Raw genomic sequence first — 20,935 nt, forward strand, 5'->3', positions numbered from 1 at the left:
TTATAATTGATTGGGATAATAATTTTAGAAAGAAAAACCAAAATACGAGAAAAAATAAATTTGAATAGCAAATCTTTTAACTTCAAATTTAACATTTGATGAATTTGATTTTTAAGATTTGGGCTCAGCTGCCCTATTTAACCCTAAAGGATTGGACCCCAATTCTCTAATCTGTGTACAAATTTGTCAAACAAGTGCGAAATCATGATTTGATCAACCCATTCTGCACACCCAATATCGAGCTATTCAAGTAGCTCTGCCACACAGGAAACAATCATGAAAAAAAAATGCAGGGTAAAATTGTGTTAATAATGCAGTAATGGTAAAATTGCGATAATGTGATTTTGAGGTCACAATTTCAAGTAAATAATCTTTTGTAAAATATAAAGTAAAATTAAGTATAATAAATTAAATATAATTTTATCCGTCTCCGAAACTTGAAACCCTTATTGATAGAAATTTTATGCACGGGTAATTGTAACGCTAGATTTATAAAATCTAAGAAGTTGTTTTGTAAATCCAATAATATTATAAATAATATAAATTTTATAAATCTAGAAATCTAGCATATAATTTTGAATGCTGGGTCATAGTTGTTTAAAAACGAAAAAAATAGTAGGCATGGCCCCTCGTCTAGTTGTTTAAAAACAAAAAAAAAAAAAAAAAATAGTAGGCATGGGCCACGTCAGTCATTATTTTTTTAAATAGAAAATTTAATGAAACGGTGATTTTATATTAATTATTAAATTAATAATTTATTAAAAAGTATTAAATAAAACTAATATATTATTAATAAATTAATTAAAATGTATATTATAAATATATATTTTTGATACGGGATAAATGAATATTATAAATAAAAATTGTAAATAGAGAAGATAGATAATGATGTGATGAGATATGATACGGTGATAAAAAAGAGTCCATTTGTCACGGGTCAGTTGGTACAGTGTCGGTCAAAGTTAAAGTGGTCAACACTGGTTAGCAAAGGAGTGACTGAGCGGACATCACTCGATCGATCAGGACATCATGGGTCAGTCGGCAGGGAAACGAGCCGCTCGGACCACCTGTCTGGCGCAAAGAATAACATTACACGGGAGGATACACAGGAGAAGACAAGAAAACAAAAGAGAACATATTGTCTATCATTAAATATAAGAAAATCAAAAATAAAAAAGAACACTATATTTATCATCAATATACGCTTCTGTCAATCAATATTATTAAATAAGAACAGATGAATAATCATAAAAAAATATATAAAATAGTACGCTATGTATGAGGAAGATAAGATTTTCTATTTTATGAATTTCTCTTCTTAATTTTGACTTCAACGTCAAAGGATTACCACAAGGACCCTTTCCTTAATTTTAATTTTATTTTATAGAATCGAGATCTTCATTCCGTCTCATCCCATCATCATCTTTTCAACTCCCTTCATTCAAACAGAATAATTCGAACATTATCAAAACCAATATCAAATTGTATGTTTAATTTATGGTTATAGGAAGAAATTTATAAAGTTGTGGAGTTTAGAGGCTCAAAGGAGACTTTTTATTTTTTTAAATCAAAATGTCCCCCACTATTTCACTCAATAATTTAAAATAATAATTAAAGATTTAAAGGATTATTATTATTATTATTATTATTATTATTAATTCGAACGGAATCCACAGCGTCAAAGCGCAATACGGCGCCCTTTTTATCGGGTGGCTGCCACGTCGCCACTTGGATGGATCAGCCCAAAAGCCATTACGAACTTCACATTTTTTTTAAATTTTAATTATATTTTTTATTGTACGCCTCCATTATTTTTTTTTTCTCGTTTTTTTTCTCGTTTAATAATAATAATAATAATTAATACATGTGTGTTTAACTTTGAGTTAATTAACAATTAAATCTTTTGTTTGGTGGTCAAGTGTTTGTAAAATTAGTTGAGCAGTAATGACATCAATATTTAATTGTTAATTTTGAATTAATTTATGTTCACACGTGGCGCAGCAACCCGAAGCACCAAAAGAAAAGGCGAAATGTGAATAGAAGCCTGTATCACTGAGCAACGAGTGGTAGATGACGAACACATGCCTGCCATTATGCGTCTACAGTGCTCTCAAGAATTCCTCTTCACCCGATGCCGATGGCTTTTTGGAGAGATTGGGCATAAAATCCGTTCTCCCAGTGATTTCGTCCCCTCAACGGCTCCGGTGCTCGTTCTTGCCGCCTACTCCGTGCCATAGGCGTCTATGCCATTTCACCCGGCGATGGATCAAGCGGTTTAGGCGGCGGTTTCGGCTCAAGTGTGAGCGCCGCCGCCTCCATCTCTTTGCTTTTGAGTTGTTTTCGCGGCCCTCTTACGGTGGTTGGGTGCTTGTTCTTTACTATAGTGGGGTTTCCGCGAGTGAAATTTGGATGCAGATTCGTCTCTGGTCCGTTTGGGTTCTGGTCTTTTGGTTGTTGCACAGTTTGAATCTCGGAAATCATTGCGAGTTGGATTTTTTTTTTCCTTTTGGTTTCTTGTTGTTTGTGTTCTCGCCGTAACAACTGAACTAGAATCCCGGAATCGTTTTTCCCGAAAGTTTTGGGATAAAGAAGGGGAGAAAAGGCGTTCTGCTTTGATTTTTGGAAAACTATCTCCTTCAAACTGATCTTTTTGTCTTCCTTGTCGTGTATTTCGCTTTTTCACTCTGTTTGATGCTAGATATCAGCTTGACTTTGTTTGTCTGATCGGTCAGTTAATTTACTTCGTGAGTTTTGGTTTCGCGCATCAAAGTTTTCGTTTCGAATTCAAGTTTCCTTCGATTCGTTGTAAACTTGTACACGAAGTGTAAGGCTCCAAGATTCGAGCTGCATGCAGGTAATGGAGGATTGGTTTGATCATCGTAGTTGAGAAGCAGTAATAACAGTTTGAGACAGACATGGAACAAGTTTCTGATTGATATTGTGTTTGGAGACTGAACACAATGCAAACACCAATTTCCTTCGGGAATCATGGAGTTCGACAAGCAAAGGGTTCTCAGACAGCCCATGCAGATCTAGTGCCTTTGTTGATTGGATCTCAAACTCTCGACGGGGAGTCTTTCGGCCAGCTGAAGCCTCCATCTTGGGACCATGCCAATGTGGTGGACCAGCCTCCAGCTGTGTCACGAGAATTGAATCATGTTATTGATCCAAGGCAGTGGCTAGAAAACCCAGATAACGGGTGGAATACAATACCAAAGTTAACCATATTCCCAGGTAACCTTCTTGCTGTGCCATTTTCTCTTATTTCTTGCTGCTGTTTCAATCATGTCATTGGAACATTCACTTTTTTATTGTTTTCCTGCGGCTGGCTTTCAATTTGAGACGCCAAATCGCCAAGTGTTGAAGTTTGCCTAAGTGACATAATCTCTAAATTTTGTTCTGTGAAATTTTTTAAAGTTCTACATGACTTTTGAGGCTAGATTATTTAAGATGCTAGTCTACTCTCTCATTATGATTCCCATCTTCTTTTGTTTCAGAGCACACTTAGTTCAACCAATGATAAGCCATACTGGTATTGCTGCACAAACAGGAGTTTTTAGGTGGGACACGAACATGACTTTGCTTCACATAATAAATGATACTGAAAAGGAGGATAGCTAAGTGAAAGAAATCTGAAAGAAAAAAACTGTAAAAGCCCAATTTTAAGGTTACTCCAAGATTAGGATCTAACAAAGAGATTAAACAAAGAAGAATTTTATTACTTGATAGATGATAAATTTATTAAAAATTACACCTCTTTAATAGATTTCACCCAAACAAACTAGGAAGCAAATTGAATACATAGGAAACACACCAATCTAATTAGACTCCTAGCAAAACTATTCTACATTCTAAATTAAAAACATATCGAATTTCTTTACACCCTAGAATAAACAATTGTCATTTGTCAACTTTAAACCCTTCTTTAAGAAGCTTCTTCTGCTACAGAGATGTTATGAACTACACACTTAAAAGTTTAAAAACTCTTAAAAACTATATTCCTATTTTGCATTATTTACACTGTTGTAAAAATAAGACAACAGGAAAATGCTCAGCTTTTTACAGTTTTTATAGTGATTGTTGCTCCCTTTTGTCAGATTCCTGCAACTATTTTACACTGAATTTGTGTTTCCTTCAATATTTATTCGATTCTACGAAACAAAGCAAGTGTGTGTTGATTGAATGACACTACGAATCCTTGCTCTGACGCTCAATTAAGACAAGGGATGTAACCAGGTATTTGTGATGCCAATATACCAGGATCGAATCTATATAACAACGTTGTTGGGATATAATCTTGTTACCTCCACTACAAACAATAATAGTCTCATGTCCAACAATATGGTAAGTGGACACTTTGTGGTTACCAAAAAGGAAAAAAATATTGGGCATTTTTCAATGTATTGAATATAAAATCATAACAAAGTTTGCATGTAATGCACTAGGTTAATCATCATCATCATCGATTTCTTATCGTCACCAGCAAATTATCATCAAGCTTAGGCTGTGAGTTTGTCCTAACTATTTGTGTTTCCTGAATGAATCTATCACTTCATTAAACTCTATATAAGCTTACATCAATATTGATATTCTAATTAACTAAATTCATTTATTGACTAATGTATTGAAAAGTTTCAACCACATCAAGACCCTTCAATGCAGAACACAAACATGTATTTTAGCTGTACTACAATTGTGAAATAACTTTCTTTAGCAAGGATACTAAAATTATTGTGTTTCAATGGTGTGACTTGTGAACTCTATGTACGTGATGCAACTGATTCCAAGCAGCATGAACCATGTCTTTTGGTTTTTCTATTGTAGTTTTTGTTGATTAGTACTTGTACTGTGAACTTGTCCACTTACATCTGCTTACTTTAGGCCCCAAGTATATTGTGAAGGAACCGAAAACTCAGGAACATATGATGCCCTTCTTTCTACAATCTCTACCAGCAGACAACCCAGGTGGTTTGGAACATAGATTTGGTGAACAGACTGTGGTAAGTTATTGTTTGTCATGCTCTCAGTTTAAGTTTACTATTGCTTTGATTTTTCATTCTTATTTTCTCTCACCAATGTAGATTTGTCCTAGCTATGGTCTTTATGCAACTTATGAAGCTCAAGCATTGGTTGGTCGCTCCTTTTCCCTTATTTTGGTGACTAGTAAATATTTTATACCTTTTTTTTTGTTCCTTTGGAATTCAATTCCTTCATTTGTGAAGTGTGGTCATCAATTTATGCTACTGAAATGTTGGATTACTAGACCTTTGTGGCATTTCAAACTGAGTTAATCACTCAGTTGATACATTGACTTTATTTTTGTTTCCTGATTTTCTGAAAATAGCCTTATACAGGCCAAGTCAATTTATGTTCATAAACTTCACAAGTAGTTAATCGTTTTGTTAATTTGGGACCAAGACTAAAATTTTAAATAGTACAAACATAACCATACTGATGAACCGTGCATCGAAAATACGTTTTTATTCTGCATAAGCTTCATGTAAGGTTTCATGGCTGCTACTAAAACTAGACTTTACTAGAGATCACTTTGTTCATTTTTTGCTTTACTTTCACCTTCAGTCTAATTCATTCAACTTATCGTATTGTAAAATTTACTTGGCATTATCAATTTCATATTAACCTAATTATCTCTCAGTGTATCATTGATAGGGAAAGCTACACGTCTTGCTCATATGCTATCATTTTAATATCCTTATTCATCCTGATTGCTACGTATCCAATCTCAACTCTCATATGTATTACAATAATTTTTTTATTGTTTCGTTTCATAAGCATCAATCAGGAATTCTATTCAGCTCAATCTCCATTCATACTTAAAACCTACGAATGATATCGTTGTCAATCTCTCATTATTGAATAATAAACCAAGTGGATCAATAGGTCTCTTATTCATCCCTTTTAACCATTCCTTTTAACTGTTTTGTGATGGAAATTACATTTCATTTATATTAACATAAAACCTTTCCTCAGTAGGTTTCTTTTTCATCCCTATCAGTCATTGTATTAGCGTAAAACTTTTCCAATTATACTATCAATGAGTTCAATATCATTATCTATTTAGCTTTTGCTAGAATCGACAAAGAATTGTACTAACCAAATTCTTACTTCATCTACAGAGTCACTTAGAATACTACTTAAACTAACTCTCGATTACTATAACTAGAAATTTACAGATTCATATTGCAGAATGGGTGTGTGCCTTTACCAATGGAGATACCTGAAGGCCTAATTTATGTGAATGGAAAGCAATTCCACGCAATTCTCCGTCGCCGCAAAGCCCGTGCCAAGGCAGAGAAAGACAGCAAAACCAGCAAAGTTAGGAAGGTAACAGTTTTTTCATAGCATAATATTCTCTTTCAGTCCATAGATCCATTGTTATTTCCATAATCTTCTCTTTGTTATTGTGCAGCCATATTTGCACGAGTCACGCCATCTTCATGCTATGAGACGGGTGCGAGGCTGCGGCGGCCGCTTCGCAAACACCAAAAAGGAAGGCAATGGACAGAGCGAAAACAATGCAGTCCTTGCAAGCTCCATCTTTCACGTGGATCATAGCAATCATCATTACGTCGAACGTCTGCATCCATCTCCATCTCCCTTCCATTCCCACGTCAACATGGTCGATGGTGGACAAGGAACGACCAGCAGCATCTGCAGCAGCTGGGGTGCAGCAGCTGATGGCTGCTGCTATCTCAAAGTCTGACGAGATGGATGCTGTGGAGGAGGGCGATTGAGAACATCACTTATCGTTGATTCCCCCTCCCCAGAACTCTGAACAGTCAGATAGAAGCATAACTTTGCCGTCATCTGGTTGTTCTAGGCAATTCATTCTTGGCTCATCTGCATTGGGAATTCTGAAATCATCAGACTGCTGTTCCTGGGAGAGGACAGCAGCCTTGGGAAGTCCTTTGTGCATTTACTCCTAAACCAATTTGGTGGATGTATTAATTATGGTCTCATTTAGGTGGTGATAGTACTATTAAATTGTGGTCTCTGTGCTTATGTAAGTTTGAGTATCGAATTTGTTAATTTTAAATACAAATTAAATATTTCTGGAGTCGGTTTGGAAAACTTGTGAGTAGGTTTCATTCGTTTGCACCCCTATCAATTATGTGAAATTTGATTGGATCGATCGGTTCCACCAGAAAGAAATGAGAATCAACAATAGGTTCAAATTAATCGATCAAAGCCATATGACTCCGATAGTGCAGTTAGAAGAATAAATACGAGTGTTTTAAATCCCGATAAATATTTCGAAAATCAACCTGCCCCTGCATATTAAAAACGAAAATAAGATGGAATGGATAATGATAGTGTCGATTCAAGTAGATAAGTCGATCAAGCTGGATACTCAACGTTACACGATGAAAACAAATTCAGACACGACCGCTCATCGATTACCATGCACTTCCAATTTGTTCCATTTCCCACGCAACAAATGTGATTATCAATAAAAGAAAAATGTTTCTCGAGTCGTTTTTCTCCTTTTATTTTGGGGAAACTTTCTCTCCCACCAAACTTAACCGGTAACCACTACTAACTATTCATGAAATGATATTTCCAGTAAAACATTTGAATTACTATAAACATTTTAGGCGTTCCTTATTTCAATTTTCTTTTATCACAAAGGTTCGAACAACAGGGACAATTTTATTGGCCAAAAATCAATAGGCTACTTTTTATCTTTGAAATCATCCGTTCCATTTTAATTTTTTAATCAAAAGACGTTATAATTACTCAATTATTCATTACTATATACAATTTTCATTATTATCTTTTATCGATATTTCCTGTCTAAATCTTATATCGACACTGATAGAGCTAGAAATTATATCCCGTTCAGGCTAAAAATGGCTTTCAAATGGATGTCTAAGCTAAAGGGCTTCTCTTTTGATTTGAAAATTTAACATTAATGGGATATATAAGCAAAATTAACATTAGCAACAGCTAGGTCCTCGGGCTACAACACAAGTTCATGCCTGGCTCTGCAATTGTATATCATAAGCGCATTATAACAACTACGAACCCATAATTACTATACAATTGTAGTAATTATAAAACCGTGAATGTTAAGTAGGTTTTGAGAGACCATATTTTTTTAATTCGAATTGGATTACGGGATACACAATATATTAAATCGAAGTTCATTCAGAGATCTATATTTGTTACCTTATATGATTTGTAACGACATGATCTTAGGCCAAAACCATCTTCAAAAATATTTTTAAAGGCTTAAAAAATTTTAATGCTCTTTATTAAAGTTTACTATAACTATTATAGTTATAGTAATTATGAAATTATATTGTAATTGTTATAACACGTGTAATAATTATGATTTCATAATGACTACAATGCGCCCGATCAATTTTAGGATTTAGATAAAAGATATATGTGAGATAATTATGAAAATAATACTTAAATGTAGATCTATTCCTAGTATCGTTCTCACGGATATGAAGAGAAGTACATGATGAAAAATGTAATGAATTACTCTTTTAATTATTTAGAAAAAAATATTCTTTATTTTTGTCCAATTTTGTTTTACTAACTAAATGTACCATCCATTAATAACTCCGATTTTAATTTTTTTTAATTTGACACGTGATATTCAACTTATATTAATTAATTTTAAAAATAATTAATTCAATCTCATAAAAATACTTCACCAGCTATTAAAATAAATTTAAAAATACCCACGATCCACCAACCTAACTTTTTTTTTTTTGTCAACCGTATATTAATTTATCAAAATTAAGATTCGTATATTTATCTAAAAAAAAAAATTAAGAAGCGTTTGCCGCATCATTTTGCCCGCGACAGCTCCGATCTCAATTTTAATAAAGAAAACACGTGCATTGAATTAGCTGGCTAGAGCCCACTTCTTTCCAGCCGATTACAGACACTGTTCTGAGCAGTGAGCAGCTGTATTTAGATAAAGCGGCGGCATCAAAACGTGCTCGATGTGGGAAATGGGCACGAGTTGCACGCGGCGGAGTTCGGCCTCGCCGCGTGCGCCCGACCCCCGCGCGCGCGCGCTCTCCCTGTTTTTTCTTTCACACTTCTTCAATCCTATAAAACCAGCTCCTCCCTCTCCGTCGCAATATCGAATTCCATTTCTTCCCTTGCAAGCTAAGTAATCCTCGACCTCGATCATTTTCCTACCGCAAAGAGATCGCCGAGCTGTTCGACCGGAGATCGACGACGAGAATGAGTCGCGACTCGATCGACCTCCGGCTTCGCCTCGGCAACGCGAGCGCTGACGGCGACCGCCGTTCGAGCACGCCCAGATTTTGCGGAGTGGAGCAGCAGGGGAATCAACAGATCACCATTTTTTACAATGGCCAGATTTGTATCCGCAACGTCACAGACCTTCAGGTTTGTGACTCTGTCTCTTTTTTTTTCCTCTCAAAATGTTTATTTAACTTTTAGTTCGCAGCGATTTATTTATTTACCATTGGAAATTAAACAGGCGAGAGCAATCATCTGCATGGCCACGAAAGAGATGGATGATCAATGGAGGAAGGAGAGTACACAAGCAAAGGAGAAGGAATCCTCTCCCTCGCAGCTGCTGCTTCATCATCGCTCGGCGGTGCGACGACCGCCTCTATCCGTGGAGCAGCAGCTCCTCATGAACCCTAAGCTTCCGATGAAGCGATCACTGCAGCGGTTTCTCCAGAAGAGGAAGTCCAGATCACTTGCTACATCGCCTTATTATATGCACACTTCAGAACCTTTGTCCTCCATCAAATCTTGATACCCACATGTAATTCTACTTGGAAAATAGATTTTTTTTAAAGTATTTAATAATACTGGATAGATTTAGTTATATAAATTTAAAAGGAATTGATATCAATGGCTAATTAACTGTTGATTCAAAACAAAAGAGGATCTTCAAAACAAAGATCATTCTTCGGGAAATCGTGTTACGATCAAATCAAGTTGTTTTGAAGTTTCAACCACCATGTGCCAGTATGACTAATTTTTACTCAAAGAAGTTCAAAGAATCTGCAATCTACAGGAAGAAAATCGTTTAAATTATTGAACAAAGATAAACAGAGCGACGCATGTTTTACATCGTTTGTAATACGTTGTCATTCCTTTTTGAAAGTAAGTATTACACTAGTGGGAGAGTAGCATGCCGACACTGTCCCAGCTAAGTGCATATATGACCATGGAAAGCACGTTATACCATTCGACATTTAGGTTACAAACGCACAGAGCTCAAAGAATTTAGCATGTCTAAGAAGAAGGCTTAGTGTCGCCGGCCCAAACACCGTCCCATGTGCCGCTAGCTTTAGGTCCGTCGAGGAAATTTTGGCCAGCAGGTACAGGAAATTCGCCAGGTCCTGGTTGCTGCTGATTCTTAGGCTTTGTTCGGATGCCCAGTATCCTCAAAACAAATCTTGCGAGCTCGCCATATAACATTCCAGACCGGTCGAAAAGCTACAGATGTCAAATAAGTTGTTAACAATATTCTGTCAAGTAAAAAAAATAGCGCCAAATTTGGCAAAGGAAAACTAACCTGAAGAAGGGCAGTCATGAACAAGTGAAAAGCCTGAGTATTCTGATCTATGAGTATAGAAATTCGGCCGAAGAAATTCACAACGCCTTGCATCTACGAAATGGATTTTAATTTCGTAAGTAGAATAATAACATCGTCAAATCAGCGAGAGAGTTCTAAGTTGGTAATAATTAAGTTTGCAGTCACAAATTTATCTACCACACGAAGAAAGGACATCCAGAAACTTGGCGGGGATGATGGGGGACCAAATGGATTATTTGGATCTTGGTTACCATAAGGACCTCCCATGCCCATACCATAGCTGCCCATAGGGCCACCAAGGCCACTATTGTACATGCCACCTCCATACATTCCTGAACTTCCATACAAACTCCCATAGCCCGAATTCATATTGTTACCATAAACGCCACCATATGATCCACTACCCCCATAGGATCCAACACCCCCATAGGAGCCATACATGCCAGAACCATAGCTCGAATTGTATACATTTGATCCGTAACCTACAATAGAAATGAGAGCATCAAGACTAATAAATTTTGAAAATAAAAATTTCCAAACGTAGTACCTCCGTAACTGGTGCCATAGTTCTGCCATGGCCTTGGAGGAACAGGTCCTGTGAGAGTATTATTGGTAGTAGTAATATTCCTGTCAACAGTTGGAACAATTTCACCAGGTTTTGCAGTGCCAGATGCTTCAACGACATCACTAGTGTTGCCCGATGATGGTGGCTTAAATGGTGCAGGACTTGATGAATCACCAGCTCTTTCCCATGGTTTTGGTGGTGGAGCACCTACAGAAGAAAAAAAAATTTGCAATTCAATTCAAAAATCTTTATATGTGTGGTCCCCAAATAAACTCAACACATGAAACTCGATCTAATTTCTCTATGACAGACTTGACTACATGCTTAAATTTGTATGCAAAATTTAAAAAAGGAAAGAAAAAGCAGATCATCAGCTTTTACAGTGTCTCCTTCTCCTTAGAATGCTGAATAAAACCTAATACAATAGGAGTAGTGGCTGAACAAGCATTAGTAGTTATGTAACACTCAGAATTTGTGGAAGACCAAATTCTTAAACATATGAAGACCAGACAAAAATTTATATTAGAAATATCTTATAAAAAAGAATTCACTTATGAACTAAATATACAAAGAAAATATAAAAAGGTTGAACCTCGAACATTGAACATATAGCTGGCCTTGATTCACCTAATATGCCTAAAAAAAATTAGCAATATTGAACAAGGGCTTGTGGATTCAGAGCATAGGATGGATTGTGAGGTTTAACAAAATTCAATATAATTCCTTGCAAATGAAGTGAAAAAAAACATAAACTAGTAGAAAGGAATCATCGTCAACCGTCTAATTCAAAATAACATCACATATTCCCACCCAGTGTTTGAAGTGCCGAGCCGTGCCGCCCGAAACAGTCGAAATTTACCGTTCCGGTGACGAACCGAAACCGGCACATGAGGAGAACAAATTTCGCTGCCACCGGAAGCGTCGCAGGACTCTTCCGCCGCCGGCAGAGGCGTCGCGCGACGCTTCCCGCGGCGGCGGAAGCGTCGCGCGATGCCTCCACCGCCGGCGGAGGCGTCGCGCTCCGCAGCGCGCGATCGCGATCGCGATCGTGGATCGCGGGATCGGGCGCACGGGCGGACTGTTACAAAAGAAATTTTTTTAATTAATTAAACAATTCCTAAGTGGGATATTTTGAATAGGTTTTTATAAACCCTAATTAAATTATCCCTATAAAATATATTTAAAATTTAAAAAAAAAATTTTAAAAAACTTAATTGATATTAATTTTTTTTTTTACTGTTTTAAATTTATTTAATTTTTTTTTTTTTAAAAAAAATCTAATAAATCATATTTATATTCTAATAATTTATTATTATTATTTTTTTGCTGTTTAATTTATATTTTAATTTTTTTACCATTTTAAATATATAAGATTTAAATTAATAATTAATTAAATGAATAAACAATTAATCTATATAATTATGATGTATCAATTTTAATTCGAGTAATTAATACATCTTTAAAGAAAATTATATTTAATTATTTTTTTTAACCATATTAAGTTGTTCAAGCAACTTATATAAAATCAATATACAATTTATTTTAAAATTATATACAATAAATATATCTATATAATAATTACTATATATTAATAAAAAAATATCGAAACTGTATCGGCACGGCACGATACGATACCGAAACCGTATCGTTCCGGTCTGAGACCGAAACCTCGGCACGGGTCGAAATTTTAAACCTTGTTCCCACCTCTTTCTTTCATTACTTTTTTTCTACTTAACCTCTCTTGCATCACACATATTTTTAACCTCATTTGTTTTTTCTAAGGCATTTGGGATGCATTTGTTCCTCTCTCTTTTTTCTCTATGTAATCTCTTCTAGGTTTTCAGAGAGAGGAGGAGAGTGTCATGTGCTTTTATCCTACTTGGATTTCATTCCAGAAGGCAATAGGACAAAGGCCTCCTTCCTTCCGGCGGCAAGCCTATGTTGACACAATATGAGGGAAACCTCACAAAGGTAACAGTGAAATGGGCATTGGCTGCCAAGCTTTGAATGTTGGTTGGTGCAGAAGAGCAAGGACAATTAAATCTGGGTTATGCAGATCTATAAATCAACAACATGCAGCAACGTGGTGAAAAGGGTCCAGAGATGAGGAATCATCCGTCAAGAGCACCTTATCTGAAATGTCTTCAAGCAAGAGCACGATGGAGATCGAATTCCAAAGTGACATGTGTGAACCACAAGTTGCAACAAACATGTTTGACTCATCTGATCGTTACAGTAAGTTCACACATCAATTTCACAATCCCTGGATAAGGCCTGATTTCGTGGACTTAGTTAACTCAGCGAGGTATTTTAATCATAGGATCTAACAATTCTACATAAACTTACCCCAAAATACGAAAGGCGGAAAGATAATTGCTCCTGTCAAAGTTTTGTGTGAGCATTAACTATGCCTATATCAGTCAATCAATTAACGAGAAATTGATGATCACAACATTTCAATAATTTTTTCAACAAAGTCTTTTAAAGCATTATGTTTTTATGAGATACTAATACCTAGCAAACAATACATTTGACAATACTTCCCCATATGATTAAAGAATTAAAAATTATGATGAATAACCAAATCACAGCTAAAAGCTCAAAGTGGATAAACTCAAGGTTATAAGCGAACAAAACTTTGTTCAAACTTATTTATTAGAAAACAAATGAGCTTTGAGCTCAACACAAATGCAATATATATCAAGCTAAAAATTTTATGTCCTAGCTTGTTTATTTAAAAATTGATTTGAGATTTAACTGAACACAAGCTTTTTACCAAGCCTAAGTGAAACGTATTCATTTGTTTCTTGAAAATGTAAATGAATCTCAGAATTTTTTAAAAACTACACACAAATAATATCACAATTATATATCCTTTCATTGCCTGAACAAACTATATGAGTAAAACATAGAGAAACCTTAGATTAGAGTGTATCCAAGTATATTCACGAACTTTCTTCGCCATAGTTTTGGTGAGCTAAGCTCACAAGTCACAAGTATAAAGTGCTCGAGTTTATCCATTTATTTTTCATAGTAAACGAAAAGGGACTATGCAAACCTACAAATCAATTACAAAAGTTCAACTTTTAATTTGAGTTACCCTAGTTACACGCTACCTCTCTCTGAATGAAATCGATACATGAACTATGCAAACCTACAACTAGATTCGAGCAACGTAGGGAAACAAATCGATCGAAACCCTAACAAGATTCTTGCCCAAGGGATTCAAAAAAAAAATCAGGGGAAACACCTACCTGAGCGAAAAATGAAACAAAAAAAAGGTAACCGGAGAATCACCTACCTGCAGGTGGAGAGTTGGATCCCATATTGATGGCAGAACCAGATCTACAAAAAACTCCCGCTGCAACCCATCTCTCTCTCTATCCGACGAAGGCGATGAGGGCTTCGCCGACTGCTTCGCTTTACAAACCGCGTCGAACACCAACGACGGAAACTTTGGATCCCTCGATATCCCACCCGATAAAACTAGCATCCGGATCCGTCAGCTTGTTTGATATGCGTGTTTTTTATTTTTATTTTTTAGAAAATATATGTTTTTTGAAAAATGATGTTTAATTTATGTTTTTTTTGTGCTTATTTTATAAAAAAACAGCTAGCGTTTTTTTAAAAAATAGAAAATGATAAAAAGTTATTTTTTGTTTTCTAGAAAATATGTGTTTTTTAGAAAATGAAAATAGAAAACACGCGTATCAAACGCACCCTTAGGTTGCACGATTTATATTAAATAATTAAAATTTGTTAGATACAAAACTTTTTAATCCGGATAATCTTCCATAAAGCAAAGCGTGACTGTTAAAAAAATGATGACTTGTTATATATATACATAATGGAATTAAATATTATATGAAGTAAGATGTAACTGTTGGAATTTGAGGTACTTTAATATCCCGATACGTATAGTTCTGTTAACGTTTCTTCTTCAATCTTCCTCACATTTCAAAATTTATTTCTAATTTCAAATGTAACTGGACTGATTTCCTCATCCACAGCCTTACAGCTACAAAATTGGAATCAGTGAGAGAGGACTGAGCATTATCTTGTATGATCTTTATTCTTGTTCTATATTCTGAAAGTAGAGAATGCATGCAAAGATACATATCATATGTAGTGATATGATAAATAAGGTTGGACCTTTAAGTTAGAGTCGAAGTTAATAAAATTTGTCCATGTGGCTGTTAAAATTAAGGAGGAGTGAATACTCTGGGTTGGCATGGACGAACCATCCAGCCGATCGAACAACTTATCTGATTGGATCCCCAAGTCCTCCCGACTCGATGGAATCACACAGACAAATCATCTAGTCAATGGGACAAATTGTCTAATCGGATTCCCATGTTCGCTCGGCTCAACGAAATCCCGAGTTGCGGCCTAGTTTAGATCAGATCCAAGCGGTACAATCAGACAGCTCGGCCAAACCATCCATCTGATTGAACATCTTGTCTGAATGGATCGCTAAGTTGGCCCAGCTCGGGCTACTTGCCCGAGCGGGCGTTGAGTCCTTAAGGAGGTCAAGTTCTCAGAATGGTCAACACTCAGTCAACCCAATCTCGTCCAAGTACAAAATCCAACTGGATGTTGGAGATGATTCGGTCGGCATATCAGCAAAACATAGTGGGGGTCATCAGTTATATAATTCAATATTCCTTTTTGGCATCTTGTGTAACAATTGTCAAGGAATCAGGGGAATATTCCCCTTGCTAGCTATACGAAAGAAATTTCTACCCTGTAAAGCGCATGAATTGCGAGCATATTCTAGGAAAGGTGTCAGAAGAAGACTCGACCTCGGGCCAGGTCTGGCTCGGACCCGGCCCGAGCATGTAATCGGGTCAACGGGTCGGTTGCCCGTTGACCCGGTTCGCTGGGTCGAATCGTAACCGGCCCGGTAAGTTGCGAAACTGGTTCCTTTGGTGAAAACCCGGCGGACCATCGGTTCGACCCACCGGTTCAACCAAATTTTTTTCTTTTTATGGTTTGAACCGCCAATTAACCGGCGGTTCCTAGCCATTGGGGAGGGTGGGGGGGGGGGGGGGGGGGGGGTTTTGGGTATTTTTTTCAACAGTTATGATCATTTGACCATTTTTTTTATTAATGACTATGATTTAGTGTCTGCTACTATCCAAACTCTATAAATAGAGAGCCCATTTCATTATTTTCACACACATCTTTTCTACTCTTAATCTCAATTTTGTATTCTTTATATGCTTTTGTTTCCAATTTTCAATTACAATGGAAGGATACCGTGGAGGTGCATCATCTCGAGCTCGAAAGGGAAAGGAAATAATGAATCCGCGGGAGGAAGACTCCAACATTCAATCCATCAATGATGAGATCGAGCACCTTCTGAATCTGACGCCCGAAACACAAGGAAGTACTGATGCAATTACTTCTAAGGTTCGGGAACTTCCTCCTTTAAAGTCTTCTATTTTTACTAAACATTTTGAGAATGTCACTCTTCCGTTAGGAGAAATACGTGCAAAATGTAAGCACTGCAATGCTTCTTACAAATTTTAAGCCAGCGGTAGCTATGGGTTGTTGAAACAACATATAGAAACGAAGCACCCGATGGAATATGGATTCGACCGTTCTCAAACACAATTATCAAAATTTTCTTCAACTAGCGGTAGTATTGATTCCAATTTATTTTTATATTCGGATAATAAATTAAGAGAATCATTAGCTAAATTTATTTCCGTAGAACATCTTTCTTTTAGTTTTGGATCTAAATGCACATTTGAAGATTTTGTAAAGAATCTCTTAATACATGTGCTAAACATGTTCCTAGGACTGCACTTACTCATAAAATTAAAAAATTAGTAAACAAGAAAAAAAAGAATTTAATTGATGAATTTAGTAAATTAGATAATAAAGCTTCTTTATGTTCCGATATTTGGAGTGATCATTGGCAAAAACATTCATATATGAGTGTGACTTGCCATTGGATCGATAACTTGGAACCTCCAAAAAATATTCTTAGCATATAGAGTTTTTGATGAATCACATAATGCTCATAACATCGCACAATTTTTATGTTTAATTTTAGAAGAATATGACTTAACTCATAAAATATTTTTAACATCATTAGATAATGTTGTTGGTTGCTACTTGGAAAACCTATAGGTTCCACTGTACAAAAATTTTGTACAAAGGTCTGAACCTTTTCCTAGCTACCATGTGTTCTTTTAAATTAAATTTTGGATCGCCTGCGGAACTTAACACGTTTGATCCAAAACTTAATCTATTTGTTCTTTTAAGTTTTGACTTGGATCTCCTGCGGAACTTTACACGTTCGACCCAAGTCTCCTTAAGTTATTAATTCCATTAAATATTAATTTCCATAATTGGTTCCCAGTACTGACGTGGCGAGGCACATGACCTTCTTGGATATGGGAGCAACCACCACCGACTAGACAAAACCTTTTATAGAAAGCTAATATTTAATTTCCTAAAATAACTTTAGGTTAACCAAAGAGAACAATCAAATCACAAGGAAAAGAAAAAACAAAAGAACACAGCATCGAAAAAAACATATTCGAAATTCTAGAACGTAAGCCTCTTGTATTTGGTATTATTTCCATAAATAACTAGCATGATGCGGAAATAAAAATTACTAGTTATACCTTGTAGAAAAACCTCTTGATCTTTTACCGTATTCCTCTTCTAACCTCGGACGTTGTGTGGGCAACGATCTACCAAGATGAGAAACCACCAACCACCTTCTTCTCCTCCAAGCAAGGTTCGGCCACAAAGGAAAACTTCTCCAAGAAGAAAAACCAAAATACTAACCAAGCTCCAAGAGATGCTAGCTTTCTCTCCTTCTTCTTCTTCTTCTCCAAGTAGTATCCGGCCACCACAAGAGCTCCAAGGGAGAGAGAGAGGTTCGGCCACCACAAGAGGAAGAGAGGGAGAGGATGGCCGGCCACACCAAGGAACAAAAGAGGGAGAGAAATAATAGATGTTGTGTCTCTTGAAGGCACCCTCACCCCTTCTTTTATATTCCTTGGCCTAGGCAAATTAGGAAATTTAATTACAATAAAATTTTCTTAATTTCCTTGACATGATTTAATTGAGAAAAATAAAATAAAATTTCCCCAATTAAAATCAAGTGGCCGACCACATCAATGAAAACAAAATTGGACAAGTTTCAATCAACAATTAAAACTTCCTAATTTGTTTCCGGAAATTTTAAAAAATAAAATTTCTCTTCAAATCTCTTCATGGTTGATAAAAAGGAAATTTCTATAATTTTAATTTTACAACATGTGAATAATTTTTAAAGAGAAAATAAAATATCTCACCAATCTACAAATAAGGAAAGAGATCTAATCTCTTTCTTTAATCTTTTGTAGATCTTTTACAAGAGAGATATTTTAATTTTAATTCTCTTTAATAAATTATATCTTCCACATAATAAAAATTAAAATTAAATTTCTTTTTTAATTTAATTTGGTCGGCCCCCACTAGCTTGGGTTCAAGCTAGGGCCGGCCACCCAATCTTATACCTAGGCCGGCCCTAGCTTGGTTCCCAAGCTAGCTTGGCCGACCCCTTATTGGTAGGTATAGAAGGTGGGTATAGGTGGGTATAGTACTCTATAAATAAGAGGCTACGATAGGGACCGAGAGGAGGAATTGGTTTTGGTCTCCCGATAAAATTAAGCATCCCATGTTCGCCCCGAACACACAACTTAATTTTATCAATAATAATTTATTCCACTAGAGAACTATTATTGAACTACCGCACCAATCCCAAATTACATTTTTTGGGCTCCTTCTTATTATGAGTGTGTTAGTCTCCCTGTGTTTAAGATATCGAATGTCCACTAATTAAGTGAGTTACTGACAACTCATTTAATTAATATCTTAGTCCAAGAGTAGTACCACTCAACCTTATTGTCATGTCGGACTAAGTCCACCTGCAGGGTTTAACATGACAATGCTTATGAGCTCCTCTTGGGGACATTATCAACCTAGTATCTCTAGGACACAGTTTCCTTCTATAATCAACAACACACACTATAAGTGATACCATTTCCCAACTTATCGGGCTTATTGATTCATCGAACTAAATCTCACCCATTGATAAACTAAAGAAATAAATATCAAATATATGTGCTTGTTATTATATTAGGATTAAGAGCACACACTTCCATAATAACCTAGGTCTTTGTTTCTTTATAAAATCAGTATAAAAGAAACGACCTCAAATTGTCCTACTCAATACACTCTAAGTGTACTAGTGTAATTATACAGTCAAGATAAACTGATACCTAATTACACTACGACCTTTTAATGGTTTGTTCCTTTCCATTTTGGTCGTGAGCAACTGTTTATAATTTATAAGGTACTGATAACATTATCTTCTGCATATGACACCACATGCTATGTTATCTACAATATAAATTAATTGAACAACTACAAACAAATGTAGATAATTTGACCAAATGTGATTCTTTATTCAAGACAAATGTTTACAAAAGCTTAGGCTTTCAGTATACACTCCAACAATCTCCCACTTATACTAATGACTAAGCTGCCATATCTTCTACCATACATCTGATTCCCATTCCCTCCACATGCCGATCAAAAGCTTCGGAAGGGCCTTAGTGAAAGGATCGCAGTTATCCGGTGATGCAATCTTGGCGATGACAACTTCTCCTCGCTTCACGATATCTCGTATCGGTGGTACTTGCGCCTATATGTTTACTTGCTTTATGAGCTCGTGGTTCCTTCGAGTTTGCAATCATCGCTATTATCACAATAAATTGTGATAATTTTGGGCAAACCAGGAATCACATCTAAGTCCATTAGAAAGTTCTTGAGCCATACTGCTTCTTTAGCTGCCTCAGAGGCTGCTACATACTTAGCTTCCATGGTTGAGTCCGATACGCATTTCTGCTTAACACTCCTCCATGAAATGGCTCCACCTCCTAAAGTAAACACATAGCCTGATGTAGACTTACTATTGTCCCTATCTGATTGGAAATCTGAATCCGTGTAACCGACAGGGATCAAATCGTCTGCTTGGTAAATTAGCATATAATCTCTAGTCCTTCTCAGGTACTTTAATATATGCTTTACTGCAGTCCAATGTCCTTGTCCAGGGTTACTCTGATATCTGCTAACCATGCCCACGGCAAAACAAATATTAGGTCTCGTACATAGCATTGCATACATAAGGCTTCCTACAGCCGAAGCATAAGGAACTGCTTTCATGTCTTCTATCTCCTTTGATGTCTTCGGAGACATCTCTTTAGATAGAGCTATTCCATGCCTAAAAGGTAAGAAACCTTTCTTGGAATCCTGCATACTAAAACGAGCAAGGATTGTATCTATATATGAAGCTTGGGACAGATACAACATTCTTTTCTTGCGATCCCTTATCACTTTGATCCCAAGAATGTGTGCACACTCTCCTAAGTCCTTCATATCAAATTGTTTGGACAACCATACCCTTACGTCTGATAATACCTTGACATTGTTGCCAATTAACAAAATATCATCTACGTATAGTACAAGAAATACCACCACGTTTCCGTTACACTTCTTGTATACACAAGACTCATCCGGACACTGAATAAATCCATACGACTGGATTACTTCATTAAACTGGATGTTCCAAGACCTTGAAGCTTGCTTCAGTCCATAAATGGACCGATTGAGCTTGCACATTAGATGCTCTTTGCCTTTTTCAATGAACCCTTCTAGTTGCTTCATATGAATGTTCTCTTCAAGACTTCCATTAAGGAAAGCTGTCTTGACATCCATTTGCCAAATCTCATAATCCATAT

At 36.2% G+C, this 20,935-nt stretch overlaps 3 protein-coding genes across 5 annotated transcripts; 2 read left to right on the forward strand and 1 right to left on the reverse strand.

The window, feature by feature from the left end:
- The first annotated feature begins 2,040 nt into the window (after nucleotides 1-2,040).
- Nucleotides 2,041-7,078, forward strand: LOC122037928 (nuclear transcription factor Y subunit A-10-like). 3 transcript variants are annotated; one of them, XM_042597415.1, is made up of 6 exons: nucleotides 2,041-2,299; nucleotides 2,855-3,234; nucleotides 4,882-5,000; nucleotides 5,082-5,156; nucleotides 6,208-6,345; nucleotides 6,431-7,078. In XM_042597415.1, exons 2-6 carry the CDS (start codon nucleotides 2,961-2,963, stop codon nucleotides 6,722-6,724), a joined length of 900 nt encoding a protein of 299 aa, XP_042453349.1. In that variant the 5' UTR covers nucleotides 2,041-2,299; nucleotides 2,855-2,960; the 3' UTR covers nucleotides 6,725-7,078. The 3 variants fall into 3 exon arrangements, with proteins under 3 accessions (XP_042453349.1, XP_042453351.1, XP_042453350.1); XM_042597416.1 differs by having other exon boundaries at nucleotides 2,043-3,234; nucleotides 5,082-5,129; XM_042597417.1 differs by lacking the exon at nucleotides 5,082-5,156 and having other exon boundaries at nucleotides 2,042-3,234.
- A 2,017-nt stretch (nucleotides 7,079-9,095) lies between these two features.
- Nucleotides 9,096-9,853, forward strand: LOC122037930 (protein TIFY 5A-like). The gene is made up of 2 exons (XM_042597419.1): nucleotides 9,096-9,396; nucleotides 9,491-9,853. The coding sequence occupies exons 1-2, from the start codon at nucleotides 9,229-9,231 to the stop codon at nucleotides 9,773-9,775; spliced, it is 453 nt and encodes a 150-aa protein (XP_042453353.1). The 5' UTR covers nucleotides 9,096-9,228; the 3' UTR covers nucleotides 9,776-9,853.
- Nucleotides 9,854-10,034: 181 nt separating this feature from the next.
- Nucleotides 10,035-14,601, reverse strand: LOC122037929 (peroxisomal membrane protein 13-like). The gene is made up of 5 exons (XM_042597418.1): nucleotides 14,431-14,601; nucleotides 11,112-11,336; nucleotides 10,742-11,046; nucleotides 10,544-10,636; nucleotides 10,035-10,464 (listed from the first exon to the last, which is right to left on the reverse strand). The coding sequence occupies exons 1-5, from the start codon at nucleotides 14,453-14,455 to the stop codon at nucleotides 10,261-10,263; spliced, it is 852 nt and encodes a 283-aa protein (XP_042453352.1). The 5' UTR covers nucleotides 14,456-14,601; the 3' UTR covers nucleotides 10,035-10,260.
- Nucleotides 14,602-20,935: the final 6,334 nt, after the last annotated feature.

Source organism: Zingiber officinale, chromosome 1A (genome assembly GCF_018446385.1).
Source record: "Zingiber officinale cultivar Zhangliang chromosome 1A, Zo_v1.1, whole genome shotgun sequence".
Taxonomy (NCBI): domain Eukaryota; kingdom Viridiplantae; phylum Streptophyta; class Magnoliopsida; order Zingiberales; family Zingiberaceae; genus Zingiber; species Zingiber officinale.